This window comes from Semicossyphus pulcher, unplaced genomic scaffold, assembly GCF_022749685.1.
Source record: "Semicossyphus pulcher isolate SPU_LCO1_2020_fin unplaced genomic scaffold, fSemPul1.0.p SCAF_18, whole genome shotgun sequence".
Taxonomy (NCBI): Eukaryota; Metazoa; Chordata; class Actinopteri; order Labriformes; family Labridae; genus Semicossyphus; species Semicossyphus pulcher.
Genome location: NW_027211691.1, coordinates 9,625,009 through 9,640,635, shown reverse-complemented (window position 1 = coordinate 9,640,635; position 15,627 = coordinate 9,625,009). Strand labels below are relative to the sequence as shown.

The 15,627-nt window shown below is 44.2% G+C and overlaps 1 protein-coding gene across 1 annotated transcript in view; it reads left to right on the top strand.

Moving 5' to 3' along the window:
• stau2 (staufen double-stranded RNA binding protein 2) overlaps positions 1 to 15,627 on the top strand; it is a 102,004-nt gene that overhangs the window by 33,223 nt on the left and 53,154 nt on the right. The window contains exons 8-10 of the mRNA XM_069667371.1: positions 6,954 to 7,166; positions 7,468 to 7,605; positions 12,238 to 12,366. Of these exons, the coding sequence (XP_069523472.1) occupies positions 6,954 to 7,166; positions 7,468 to 7,605; positions 12,238 to 12,366 (480 nt within the window). The remainder of the gene's footprint in view (positions 1 to 6,953; positions 7,167 to 7,467; positions 7,606 to 12,237; positions 12,367 to 15,627) is intronic.

Sequence of the window (15,627 nt, the reverse complement as noted above, 5' to 3'; positions counted from 1 at the left end):
ATTTGTCAGCCACCTGCAGCTGACTTTGACTGAGCTGTATAACTCAAATATGTGATGTGTAAGCCTTCATACATCCATCAGTGTCACCTTCTGGAGCCAATCCTGAGCATCTCTTCTTTTGTCATCAAAAATAAGAGCGCCTGTGTAAAAGAGCCCGTCTGCTTGCTCTCACAGTAGATTCAGTAGAGCTCCCACTGTTGGACACCGGCATGTTTCAACGGACAAGAAAATAGTAAACTGTTTAGCGATTTCTTTCATTACAGGCAACCCGAGCATTGCTGCTGATCCAACATTTAGAGCCACTGCCCCTAACTTTTTCTAAACCCATGAGGTAGTCTTCTGTGTCCTTACATGACCCGCTGAGTCCGTTCCCCTTGGCTTTCGCCGTATCTCAGCTGACTCATCCAATATTCACTCCCCGACGGCCCTCTCTTCTTCTACTGCACTCTGCAAGGTGCCAAAAACAAGGGAGGCTCAGTTTACTCTGCTACCCCCCTCCCTTCCTCCATCGAAACCCCTGCCTTCCACCTCTCCTACCATCATCCCAAAAATCACAGTGAAGGGCGGTTGCATGTCGAGGCTTGGCGGATGGTGTTGAGAGAAAAGGGAGACAAGGATGGAAGGAAGGGAGGGAGCCTCTTCTCACTCTTCTCACTCTGTTGACTTTGCTTGCTATTAAAAGTTTACACAACATCGAAGAAATTATCTGGAAAGCTGTCCAATCCTCCCTTTCACACCCCCTCCTCCTGTCCTCTCCCCTCTTTGTTCGAAAAACGCATTTGCTAATCGGAGCATGACATGGCCGTCCTTCCTGGAACTACTATTAATAATTTCAGCCAGCTAAATCTGGATTGATGTGACTCATCTGTCATGTCTTTGTCACTGTCAGCAATTACGACACTTTCATTTTCAGTCCTTCCAAATTGGAAGCTGACGGCGGCGGGTTTTAAAAGCAGCCACATTCTTCTGCTCGCTGTTGGTTTGGAGACGGGCTGTTCATTAGCGCTGTCTGATGAGCAGTAAATCATTCTCTTCTTCACTTTTTTCTGCTTATATTCTTTGCCCAGTGTTTTGCTTAGTTTGTTGAGCCTTTTCTATGATGGGATTAGAATGATTTAAAGTATAGTATATGTCTGTTTTGCTTCCAGAGATGTTCACATACTATTTTTTATCTTCTTGATATCGATTCCAATTTGTGGAATTGACACCAACACCAAGTACCCCTCCCATACCAGTGCATCAGAGCTTTGACTAACATAACACTCTCTCTGCTAGCACCACACTGTTGTTCTTTGGTATCGTCACACGATCATTTACCTGAAATCAGTTGATTATATTGGGGGGCTAATTGGTTTTGGGAATGGGCTGCATAGTGGTTCTCTCTGTGCATGTGTTGGTTGCCCCCGGCTTCCTCCCACAGTCCAAAGACATGCTCGTTAGGTTCATTGGTGATTCTGAAATTGCCCATAGGTGTAAGTGTGAGCGTGAAAGGTCTCGATTGCCCCTTTCCAAGCTAAATTTTGCGCATTGATGTGGGTTTTTCAGACACGGGAACAACCCGTGTATAGATGCCGATTGTCTCCGTTCCGATTGCCAGTGGAGTATACTCCTTTCTCTCTCTTTTCTCCTACGTCACCGTCTGACGTCACAAATGCGCCGAAACAAGGTTAGTAAACAGTGAAGATATTACGGTGGTTAGATCTTTATTGTATCTATTAACTCTGTTTATCAAACTCTGCGCCAACAAATTTGGAACAATGTTCAAGCGCTGCTCGGAAGGAAATGAGCGGAATTTGTAGCTGAGATGACGAGGAGTTACCGACGGAGCATAGCATCGTGCCGGAAAGGGGGCGGAGATTAGCGCGTCGGCGCGGGTTTTGTGTTCCCATCAATGCGGACCGGAGCTGAGGGGATAATTACCCGGGTCTACTGCAGAGTCATTTGACCCCGGGTCTGAATGCCGATTGTAACCTTTCCCATTAAGCAAAAAAACAGGGTGTTAGCCAGTGTTAGTGGTTTTTTTGACCAGGAAAAGGGAAAGCAGCTTATGTGTCAGCCCTGTGATTGTCTGGTGATCAGTCCAGGGTGTACCCCTCCTCTCTACCAATGACAGCTGGGATAGGCTCCAACCCCCCTGCAACCCTGAACAGGATAAGCTGTGTAGATAATGGATGAATGGATGGTTTTGGTATCAGTTTGGTACATTGACCGACATACTTGTCGGTAAACTGGTATCCGTATCGATATCGGAACAACTCTATTTGCTTCCCTAAGTGCTGTCTTTTCATTTTTTACATTATCAGTCAACAAGTGTTGTTTTTCCACCTCTTCATATCAGTCACAATTGTTTTCTTGCATCATGTCAAGCTAAGCTGTCCAAAAGCCGGGCTGCAACCAGGAAAGTTTCCTCTCCTTCTCCTGGCGTAACGTACCTTTCTCCGTCCTGATAGACGTACCCCTTCTGGCTCTCAGCAGATTCACTTTCTTTCTCAGTCAGTGTGTTGCATGCTGGACGTCCTTACACTGCTACTACACTGTGGTTAAAGACCAAGTGGGTAAGTCATTGTCTTGCCCGTTGGGTCTGTTTCTTTATAACTCATTAGGAAAGGTTTTGCCTCATCTCCCACCCTGTCATGTCCCATCCCCTCTATCGTGTCCTCTTTAATGCACTGAAGAGAAACGGTACACTCCAACTGCCCCAGCAACAATCAAGCTCTTAAACTCACACACATACACGTTATGCAACCCACACTAAACCGTAACGGTCACCTCTTATGTGAACGCCTTTCACAGCAGCCATGTTTGCACATCATCTCATCCCTGCCCTCACCAGGGCATGAAATTACCCATGAATCACTGCTAGCGAGTGTCTGCTTTCCCATCCAGCGATGCAACGATGAGGGTCGCCGCCACCCTGAGAGCCGGTTGGCTCATTTAATCCCCCCGTCAGGCAATATCAAACAGATGTCAGCATCAAAGAGGAACCAATCTATAAATCACAGCTTGTGTGTTGGATCAGAGGCTCCCTTTTCCAAGGAGGACACAGGAGAAGAGGGTCCGGGCCAAGAACCACCCATCTTACAAGGAGCAGCTTCCCTCAGGGCTTGTCCATCCACCGGTCGTCACAAAAGAGCCTTTCTTCCCTCTACCAGTCCCCGCCATTGTCCTCCCCTGCTCCCATAGCCTCCTCTTCCAGTGTACCTGAGGTCTCGCATGCACAGATCCTCAGTCTGCTCAGGGTATTAATGTCTCCCTGAGAAGCCGGAGAGAAGGCCTCCCATGTTTGAGAAAAGAAGAGATGAGGAGACAAGAGGAGAAGGAGATTGAAAAAAAAAAATCAACATTGAATTACCGAGTGTTTCCTGTGTACAACCTGATCCTTGTCATTAGGAGGTAGACGGGTGTGTTTGTGTGTTTGTTTGCATGTATATGTGTGTGGGCGTGCGAGTAAATGAATGGAAGTGCTGAAATCCCATCGGCGTGGCGCAGATCCCGTGTCGTCTGCCAGGAGACTGACTGCAGCTCGTCTGCCGCCATCCTGGGCCAAGAGTGTGTGACAAGTGTGCACTGATACACACTTTGTCTCACACGCTTTGTTGACTGCACCATACATCTATACGGGCCACATTCGATGTTATGCGCCTTGTTAGCTACTGCAAGTTTTCACGGAAGACGTCGAAGATGAGTCTTATCAGTACGACACTTATTCTGCCATATTTTTGGAAGTTCTCAGAGAGTTTTGGACACGCAGAGAGGACAGCAGCGAGTTTAGAAGCCAAAAACCGAAGAACAATGACTTACGCACAAACCTGCTTCACCATTTGTCTAAAGAAAATCACCATTATTTCGAAATCAACAAGTGTTTGAGCAAATTATCTTCATCTGTATATGAGCACACCTTTGGTTACTCAAGTTCTTACAAATTAATTTCACTGCCCCTTTTCTGGACTCTTATTTTGAAGGTTTTGGACTCTTATTTTGAAGGTTTTGCCTTAGATTGGGGTCCACAGGATAGCATTTTTAGCATTTTCATTCAAAATTTTGGGAACATTTGCTTTTTTGCTTCTTTGCACAGAACAACAGCAGAAAATAGACGCCACTCTAATGTCTGTGTGGTAAATATGTAGCTGGAGCCAGCAGCCAGTTAGCCTAGCTTAGCACAAAGACTGGAAACGGGAATACGGCTAGCCTGGATCTGCCCAGAGGTAAAAAATATCTACTTTCCAGAGCCACTTTAGGTCACAAATTTACACATCTGTTAAACCTGTACAAAAACCAGACCTTTTCTGGACTCTTATTTTGAAGGGCTTGACTTAGATTGGGGTCCACAGGATAGCATTTTTATAAAGGGAACATAAACTGTTCAAAATGTTGGGAACATTTGCTTCTTTGCTTCCTTTCACAGAATAAGAGGAGAAAATAGATGCCACTCTAATGTCTGTCGTAAATATGTAGCTGGAGCCAGCAGCTTGTTAGCTTTTCTTAGCACAAAGACTTGAAACGGGGGGAAATGGCTAGCCTGGCTTTATCCAGAGGCATAAAAATCAACCTACCAGAAGCACTTAAGATCACATATTAACACCTCTGTTAAATCTGTATAAAAATCAATCCTTTCCTGGACTCTTATTTTGAAGGGTTAGAGTTAGATTGGGGTCCACAAGATAGCATGTTTATAAAGGGAATATGAACAGTTTCAAATTTTGGGGACATTTACTTTTGTGCTTCCTTTCACAGAATAAGATGCCACTCTCATGCATGTGTCGTAATTACGTAGCTGGAGCCAGCAGCTAGTTAGCTTAGCTTAGCATAAAGACAAGAAGCAGGGGGAAATAGCTGCCCTGGATCTGTCCAGAGGTAAAAAAAATAAAAAAGTGACCTACTAGAACCACTTAAGGTCACAAATGAACACATCTGTTAAATCTGTACAAAAACCAAACCTTCTCTGGACTCTTATTTTTAAGGATTTGGCTTCGATTGGGGTCCAGAGCATAGCATTTGTATAAAAGGGGTTTTAAACAGTTCAAAAATTTTGGGAACATTTGTTCCTTTCACAGAATAAGAGGAGAAGATAGATGTGGCTCTAATGTCTGCGTTCTAAATATATGGCTGGAACCAGCAGCTAGTTAGCTTAGCTTAGCACAGAGGCTGGAAACAAGGGGAAACGTCTAGCCTAGATCTGTCCAATATCTACCAACCAGAGCCACTTAAGATCACACAATAACATATCTGTTTAATCTACAAAAAACAAAGCGTAAAATTGACAGTGAGTTGCGCACAGTGAGTTGTGTGCCGGACTATTTCTTTGTCAGGACCCGAATCTTTCTGCAGTTCCCGTTGGTTGCCTGACGAATAAACAATGACGGGTAACGAGAGGTTTCATGGTCAGAATCAAACCAGGCACACTGTGGTCACCTACCAGGATGTAAATATGTTCGGCTTACCATCATGCTCGACCACATAAGCTAAATAGTGCCACATGTTTATAAAAGCCTGTGATGGATGAGGAGGCAAAGAAATCTTGAATGAGCGACTGATTTTTGTGAATGCAGCCGCAGAACTGAGGACAGCTGAAGAGGCTTCCTGTCCTGCGTATCCCATCATTCACTGCAGCGGCATTCTGTTAATTGCTCTTTTGTCCCAGTGATGTAATCTCAGCTGGCCAGTGATGAGCGGTGTCATCATCAGCACCATTGAGTGAGTTAAAAAGGTTCAGATGTATCTAGTCCCATTGAATGTTGTAATGCAGAAGAAGCTGCCATGTTGCATTTCCCTTTTCTGGTGATGAGCGAGAGCAGAGCAGATCCCCTGGGTGGGGGTGAGTTTGGCTGTTAGCTTGGACAGCTAGAGCTCCACGGATTCCCTACAATGCACATACTTAAAAGTCATTGCGCAGGAATGCTGACAGGTACACTGACAGCAAACATGGGGTCAGTGTCAATCACGTTACGAAGAGTGTCCTGCAGTTACAGAAATATATGCTACCTTCTAACTACTGCATGCACATTTAGTTTCTGCAGATAAAGTGAGCAACTTTGTGTTCATACAGTTACGCTTTAGGGAAGGAGGACTGTACACGTTCTCCTTTGTTCTCCTCAAGGTCTGGTATTAGTCTGTGTTGATGTGTGGAGCATTCGAGGAATGCTCGGGGTTCCGCTTATCAGTTTAATCTGTTTTATCGGTCACTGGGTTCAAATTAACTGTTTCTAGATTGCATCTGATTGCTACAATTTGTGCTGTCTGCGCCACAAATTGAACTCAAATGAAGTCGAGCAAGAGGAGGAGGAGGAGGGAGGGTTGGTTGAGAGTCCACAGAAACAGTCACAGACAGCAGCTACAGCTAGAGGGAGAGCGAGGGAGGAAGTCTGTGTGCTCTGACTCCTAAAAAAAATGCGGCCACATTAGCCGAAACATGTTCTGCTGGACTCAGTAAGTGTGTGAAATCTAATTCTTCCTCCAGTGTGTTTTCCTAAATAAGGCTGGGGAGAACCCCACCTGCTACACACACATGCACGCACTCGCACACTGTGCTCGGACTTCACAGGAAGTAGATGTGATTGCAGAAGCATGACCTAACGCCAGCCGGTGTTTGTTTTAGGTCTCCCAGGTGACCAGAGGCTGGAGGAAGGAAACTGAGCCCTCAACACTAGAGACTGTCATCTAGAAACATGTTCCTCTTCATATGTGTGTTTGTGCGTCAGCGCGCGTGTGTGTGTGTTCTGCATAGGAGTTACACACGCGCATATGGGTGGGTAGCAGTGTGACCATAGAGAACAGATGTTTTGGACCACCTGGTGTAGCTGCTTGCAGACGGCGCTGCACACACTCCCTAACACATATGAACGACAAAAACACATTAATTGCTTTTTGTTTTCCCTAAATCATCCTTGACAAACCATGTATAAGTAACGAATTCCCCCTAATGTCCGACCTGTTCCTCCTGCCGTCTCCTCCAGGTGTTGAAGGAGAGTGGCCCCCCGCACATGAAGAGCTTCCTGACTCGCGTCACCGTGGGGGAGTTCTCGGCCGAGGGCGAGGGCAACAGCAAGAAGCTGTCCAAGAAGCGCGCCGCTCTGTCCATCCTGCAGGACCTGAAGAAGCTGCCATTCATCCCCGCTGTGGAGAAACCCAAGACGCACTACAAGAAACGTACCAAGACCATCCTCAAGGTACCGCAGCCGGACCACTCTGCCCATCCTCAAACAGTCAAAACAAAGTGTGAAATATGATATAATGAGGTTTTTCTCCATCTAATTTCCTGTGTTATTCTACTTGTCTCTATATCTTTTGCATCTGCCCACTGCAGAAGAGTCTGATCTCATGTCCGCTCACTCCTATACAGTGCTGTTATATATTACCAGTGGACACGCTTACACACCTTCTGTACTATCAGTAAATTGCAGACGATTGTATAAATACGATAAAGGGTCGTGATAATTGCAATGGTTCGTCTGCTCTTTCCCCCCCCAGACGGGACCAGACTACGGTCAAGGCATGAACCCGATCAGCCGTCTGGCTCAGATCCAGCAGGCCAAGAAGGAGAAGGAGCCAGAGTACATGCTGCTCTCTGAAAGGGGGATGCCCCGCCGCCGGGAGTTCATCATGCAGGTGAACAAAGGTTTCTCATTATATTAAGTTAAAGCTAATACAGTCGAATGTAAATGAAGCGGGGACGGGTGGAGGGATGGCGTTTTTATGTGGGAGGAAAAGGAGCTTAACTATCACCTGCTGAATTTCACTCAAATATGTCTACACAGGAGGCTTAGTGTGAGCAGCAAATCCCGTCAGAAACACCTCCTGTGTATTTACCGTTATTACTAAATCAAACGAGGGGTTTGTGAGTCCGTAGACGAGGAATGTGCTCGACATGATGCTCTGTAAACTTGTTCCAGGGTCCTGAACATAACAGCAGATACACACTGACCGTGATAGTGCTTGAGAGGGGAAACACGGCAGATCAAGAATAAACCTTCTCTGTGTGGACAGACGCAGCCAGCGGCAGCGTTATGTAACCTCTTTAAAGTAACACACAAGTTCCTTGGTGTTCTCCTGAGAGTACGATACAGTGTCCTATTTCAGTCATGTGTGTCGTCCCAGCCCAGTGCTGATGTTCAGTATAACATCATGACCTCGAGTGTGATATTGCTTTTATACAACAGTTATACAAGAAGCAAATAGTCGTCAAAAGTAACAACAGATCATTATTATTTTGACAGCAGTTATTTCCGAATATTCAAACTGGTTAAGAGGCATTTCATGAGTGCTGATATGGAGAACAACAACAAATTAAAACAAACAGATAAATGTACATAATAGAAAAACAGCTGATCTGTGATGACCTGTAGACAGAAGCACTCGCACTCCCTCTAATGTGATATTCCTTAATTGCTCCACCAATTACTGAAACTGAAACTGGACTTTTGTTGCCAAGCAACACAAACACTCTCCTGCATTCTGCGCGGTCTGTAAGTTACCACAGAGCAGCGACTTTGTATGATGTACATTTATGTGTTTGTTTTTATTTATCATCAACCAGTGAAATAAGAGTCTGCTGTGTGATTCTGAGGTACCAGCTTGATCAATGTAGACAAACACGACCTGCTGTAACGTACAGTAGTACACTTGGCTGAGGCGGAGTGATACACACAGTGAAAAGTCCCAGTGATGTTGTCTATCAGCCTCTTGTCCAATCAGATTACTTTGTCGGAACTAGCTGTTGTATAAATTATGATGATTCCCAAGAGGGTTGAAAGAAAATGTTTAGATGAAGGGAACTATTACTGCTTACACAGAGTACATAGTTGTGAGTTATTCCTGTGTGTAAGGAGCAGCTTTAACATTTTGTATGTAGTAGATGATTTATTATTTAATTCCACTTCTGTAGACTTTTAGTATCTTGGACCTCTCTGTAACTCCTCTCACTCCCCCCTTTCTCTCTCACCCGCTCTTTTTCTCATCCTCCTCATTCCCTCTTAAACCTTTTCTGTTTGATATCTATTATTTTTACAGCGTGCATATAAAGCTCAGAATCCATCTTTACAGCTCTGTTTTCCTCGCTTGAGCCGCCAACTGTTTTATTATATTAAATTGCTGTTTGGAGCTGTTGTTTTTAGAGAATAGGAGCACACAGACCGTCTTCTGTGCTGCAGATAGATAATGAGCCCGTATTCATTAACAGAACAAAATGTCACGGTCTTCCTGCAGCAACAACCTTTCACCCTTAACTACGTTATGGATGATTTGCAGTTTATCACTAATCCGGTAAATAGAGCGGGACTTTGTCTGGAGAGGGGAATACCACAGGGAGCGCATTCAGAGTTTGTGCTGTGGAAAACAAGCCTTCTCTTAGTACCCTCACATGCATGTTTTATAATAACTCAGTTAAAGACATATGTCTAAATGAATACAAATATGAGCTTATAATAAATTTAGTTTTGATTCCATTAATGTTTAAATGTCAGGCTTGTTCTTGGAACATTAGATTAGATTAGATTTCACTTTATTAAACTTTATTAGTTTTCTGAAATTAGTCTTACGTCTCATGACGTCCATAGTTACATGGACAACAAACGTAAATAACAAAACATACTTTAACAAAGGCAAATACTACAACATATATTACATCAGACATTACAACGTGGCTGTTAGAGCCCAAACGCTGATTTAATAACTTGACAGAATGATGGACAAAAGAGTTCCTCAGTCTATTCAGTCGAGCCTGTGGGACTGTAAATCTTCTGGTTGATGGCAGAAGCTGATATTCTTCAAATAAGATACGAGAGGGCTTGGATGTTATATTACTCGCCAGAGACGGCATTCTTTTAGTATATGCTGCTTGAAAATCTGACTCAAGCGTTTGACCCACAGTCTTTGAGCAGATACGTAACAGTCGAGCAAGTTGGGCTTTAAAGTCGAGGTGAAATGAAAAATGTCATTTTAATCCTTTTAGATCACATCCCCGGTAATATTGTGCATCTATGTGACAATATAGGCCAAAAAAAATACAGAAAATCCATTTCTTCGTATTCTTATGTCAAAATCCGATCATTTTTTCTTCCGGTAAAACTAAATTTCACGTGTGCTTACATAAGATAGCACCAAACAATTTCATCCAATCAATCTGCAACATTTAGCTGCAGAGCACCAAGAACGCTCGGTCAGTTAGCTAGCTACTGCGCTGTGGAGAACGTCTGTCTACGCCCACTTCTCAACGATCAAATCAAATCCCTCTAATGACATGTTCCGCCTGCACGAACTGTTTCACTCGGAAATACGTCACGATACGGAAGCTAGATACTTGACTTTAAGTTGAGCAGAAAGACAACTATAGAAAACAAATACGTTGCTGTACCTTGCTGCAAATATTATCTATATGTTCAGTCTGTGTGTTATGTACAGTAACTGGTTGAGGATAAGAGTTCACTGGTCGACCAAAAATGATTTCTTTTGTTTTCTTTGAATGAAAAATAAGTGAGTTATTTTCACACCACTCCACCAATCTGTCTGTCCGACATGCCTTACTTGGAACCAATGACTGTGTATAACGATGGACGACACATCTCCATCTGCTTTCATTGTACGAAATTGATGGCAAAATAGCCCCAGTGACAGGCGCTGACATCTTGCGATGGTGACTTCCGCTGGCCAAAACACACACTTAACTTACTGACAAAACCGGCAAAGATCCCGCACGTCGGCGTATTTAACAGCAGAACAGCTTCATGTGTTGGTCTGAAGCAGACGTTCATAGACATGGAAACTTCAATGACTGTAGTGATTGTTTGAGTTACGTCTCCTCTCGTCGTTCCACCTCCACTCTGCTAATCCAGAACAGATCGGCTGCCGTATTTGTCAACAGAGCTGTCAATCATCTTTTTTATAGGATCAAATAACTAATTAGAAATAAACTTGTCAGAAAAATGAACACTTGGACGTCAATCAGTATGATAATAACTAACTATAATGACAGAAAACATGTTTAAGAAACTTTTTTTTGGTGTGTATTTTGGTTTTATAGTTTGACTCATGTCCCATCTGTTAACATGGAGGAGGCGGGCTTTATGACCTATACTACAGCCAGTCAACAGGGGGCGCTCGACATGTTTTGGCTTCACTTTCAGGGAGCTGTCATGTCGTCCACCTTTTCCTACAGTTTATGCTTGGAACCATGTAAATGATAGTTGCCTGCAGTAATAAGGTAAATGAGTTAAATGTGTTGGGATCACACGATTATTGATGAGCCGTTATAAACTGACTGGGAGATGTTGTAAATCTGAGAATGGTGATAAAATGACAGAAGGACACTTAATCCATTCATTTATTTTGAATTATTTTTATAGGCTTGTTTCTTCTTTTTCTCTCCTTTTGGTTGTTATTGCTTCAATCTGTGAGTATTTACTACCCAATCAAGTCGCAAAGCTGGCGCAGCCCGTTTTAATTTATGCACATTTTAACTGCACGTCTCTCTGTCTCTCTCTCCCTCTTCGTCTTTCTGTGTCTGTCCCTCTCAGTCAAACTCTTTGTCTCTCTTTCCTCTTCTTTCATCGGAAGAACAGAGCTTCTCTTAGCATCGGGCGGTTATTCAGCCTCAAACCAGCGTCTTTGAAACCCTTCAGACCCTGCGAATGTGTGTGTTCTCTTTGTGGAGTCCTTTCTCTCTTCTAAAACTTTCACATTGTTTCCCTTCAGCGTTAAAATAAGTCTCTGTTTTTGCATCGTTTTATCCCAACCCATCTCCAGTGGTAGAAAAGGGCTCCTCTTTGCCTCATACGTCTTCAGTGGCTGATCGTCTTTGTGTTTATTTTAGCTTTTAATTTATTGAGGCTTTTCTTCTCATTGTATGTCGCCTCCTACTTGATGGCATTCAGGCGAGCACTTACTGAGCATGTCAGACCACTTTGAGTAAGTACATTGAGGCCTGCTCGTTCACAGGCTTTGGCTCCCAGGATGTTATTTGTAGAGTGTAATTGTCTGTTTGCATAACATAACGACGTTTGATATTCTCTTGGAAATATCTGCTTACATTCTGTGTGGACAGATTTAATGTTTCGGGCTCGCTGAAAAACAAACACTCCACTCGGAGGCTGTTTTTTTTGTGCCGTGGAGGTTACACGGCTGAGTCGGGCCAGGGAGCGAAGCAAAGCGTTCTCCACTGAAAGTTCAAAGAGTGCAAAGCGATGTGTCCGGGCTTTCTTAAAATGAAGTGTGAATCTAGAAATGTTATTTTGTGTGTGTGTGCAGGTGAAGGTGAATAACGAGGTCGCCACGGGAACAGGACCCAACAAGAAGGTGGCTAAGCGGAACGCAGCCGAGGCGATGCTCCTGCAGCTGGGATACAAGGCCTCCACGGTCCCTCAGTCCCCCACCGAGGTAACAACTCCACTTCCATTCAGTTGCTTACACCACCTTGTATATTTTATAGCCAGTTTGTGTACATGCCACCCTCGCTGTTCATTTATTTTAGTGCCTGATTACAGTAAGCGTAGGTAGGTTCTCAAAAGTTGTAAACAGCTTGTGTGTACAGTTTGGTGTCTGTGCTCTACTGAGGGCTGCAGCTTTATCGATGCTTATTTCCACACTCTCTTCTTCACCTTATTAAGTTTTAATTCGCAATCTACTTTAATCTGATCTCTTTGCTTTGCTTCAGTCTGTTTAATTAAGTCATAAAAGTATTTTCTCTGGCAATTCAGTTCGCGTGTGCACAAGGGACGTTATTAATGACGTAGCGATCAAAACGATCGAGCATTACCAAATGACATCTGCACCTTTTATAAGCTTTATAAACAGCGACAATCAATGCATTTACAGTAGGGACATACAGAGATACACAGTAGGATTGTTTACATTGCGTAACAGAACAGCATATGATTGTGTGTGTGGACAGAGAGCGTCGGATGCCGTTAGAAGACTGTGTGTGAGTAAACTGGTCTCGCTGTTGTTTATTTGGTTGCCATGACTTCACGTGTGATTGACGTCCTGTGACTCCTGTTTCAGTGCTCATCCTCAACGAGGAGAGAGAGCGAACGACCGTTCATTTGCAGCGGAAATCTCGGAGTTGTTTAATTGCAACTTCGGGAAACGTTATAGAAACCTGAAGCAGCGGCGGCATTAACTTAGCCGGGCCGCCGCTGCAAAATCTGACAGGTGGGGTGAATAACATTGATTATAGTATTACAATGCCACCTGTCAGTGGGATATGTTGGGCAGCAAGTGAACATTTTGTCCTCGAAGTTGACGTGTTGGAAGCAGGAAAAAGGTGTAAGGATGTGAGCGACTTTAACAAGGGCCAAACTGTGATGGCTAGACAACTGGGTCAGAGCATCTCAAAAACTACAGCTCCTTTGGGGTGTTCATGGTCTGCAGTGGTCAGGACCGACCAAAAGTGATACAAGAAAGGAAAACCTGTGAACCGGCAAAAGGGTCATTGGTGACCAAGGCTCATTGGGAAGTGATGGCTGGCCCGTGTGGTCCAATCCAACAGAAGAGCTACTGTAGCTCAAACTGCTGGAAGAGTTAATGCTGGTTCTGATAGAAAAGTGTCAGAACATACAGAGCATCAGTTTGTTGTGTATGGGGCTGCGTAACCGCAGACCGGTCAGGGTGCCCCATGCTGACCCCAGTCCACCACCAGAGCATCAGAACTGGACCATGGAGCAATGGAAGAACGTGTCCTGGTCTCATGAAACATGCTTTCTTTGACATCATGTGGATGGCCGGGTGCGTGTGCGTCTCTAACCTGGGGAAGACATGGCACCAGGATGCACTATGGGATGAAGGCGAGCCGGTGGAGGCAGTGTGATGCTTTGTGCAATGTTCTGCTGGGAAGCTTTGGGTCCTGCCATTCATGTGGATGTTACTTTGACTTGTAACACCTACCTAAACATTGTTGCAGACTAAGCACACCCCTTCATGGAAACGGTATTCCCTAATGGCAGTGGCCTCTTTCAGCAGGATAATGCTCCCTGCCACACTGCAAACATGGTTCAGGAATGGTTTGAGGAACTCGACAACGAGTTCAAGGTGTTGACTTGGCCTCCAAATTCCCCAGATCTCAATCCAATCGAGCATCTGTGGGATGAGCTGGACAAACAAGTCTGATCCATGGAGGCCCCACCTTGCAACTTACTAGGACTAGGACTTAAAGGATCTGCTGCTAATTGCTTGCTGCCTTATACCTCAGCACACTTTCAGAGGTCTAGTGGAGTCCATGCCTTGACGGGTCAGGGCTGATTTGGCGGCAAAAAGGCGACCTACACCATAATAGGCAGGTGGTCATAATGTTCTGGCTGGTTGGTTAATATCAAGGAAATAACGGCTAGATGAATTCATAATAAGAAATAACCACTAGTAGCAGCTCTTATCTGAAGAAAGAACTTAAGGTGGACAGTTATTTTTTTCCCACGTAGTTCAGCCGTTAAGATGCAGACAGGAAACATGCGGGAAAGAAAGAGAGAAAGAGGGTTTGACGTGCAACAAACTAGCGACATCGCAGTCATCTGGTGTGCGCTTTAACCCCTTGCTCCAACTGTCACACACAGTGGATGCATACCTACAATTATAGAGTTAACATGCAGTAAATAGGTCGTCATGTAATGTCATTTGAACACCAGATTAACTATTTCACGAGTGTTTCCAGGAATGTGCCTTTTCTGCGAATGCAGGAGCGCACGCACACACCGAGAGATGTACATAGCTCGTCTTGCAATTGGTATTCCAGCCATGCTAGCAGCAGGGCAGCACCTGTACAGCTGTGTGCCGGAGGATTACATAAATCCTCTGCACCGCTCCCATTTTGCCTATACACTCATCTCTCGCTCTCTGTGCAGAATTCAACAAAAAGCTGATACAGATTCATCAGGGGTCCATGTGCTGCTGACCTATTATGCAACCCGTTCAGCTCCTCTCAACCGAACGTGTTTTCTTTTTTTTTTTTTGCAAGCATCCATTGATCTCCATCATCTTTATTCACCTCATTGGTTTTTCAAGCTCAGGGGAGCAGATTCAGATAGAGACGCTGTTACATAACCCGGGCTCTGTGTGGAATATTCATCGCTCCCTGGACAGCTCATTAGTCAGATATGTGCTGCTGCATATATCTTCGTCAGACAGCTATAGCATAGAGCTAAAGGATGGCACTTTGCTCTTATCAGGCTGAAGAAACCACAACCCACTTTGCACTCAATAATTCCCCTTTGTTTCCATCCTCATACTAAACAGTGAAGCTCTTTCTTTATTCGGTTTGGTTGCATGTTACTCTATGAAATCCTCGAGCTCTAGCTGCATGTGTTGACAACACAATGTCAAACATTGCACACAAGTTATTGAATTTCCTTTCGCATCACTGCATGTTTTCTTTGTACGCTCTTATAAACTGTCTAATGTTTCAAATTAATGATTCTGCTGTGCTGGAAATAAGCAGCATCGCTGTTTGAGCTAATTCCTGGCAAGAGATGAGTCCTTTGTGGTCGCGCTCAAGGCCGAATATTTAGGCTGATACCTGGCTGTGATTTGGCGTAAGGATGTTGGAAGGACTACTTTTTTATACATCCTCAAACAACCCAAGCTCCATGAAAAACTCCTGTTTGTAAGAGTTGTTGTCTCTCTTTCTGTGTTCGCTTCTGTTGCACTACA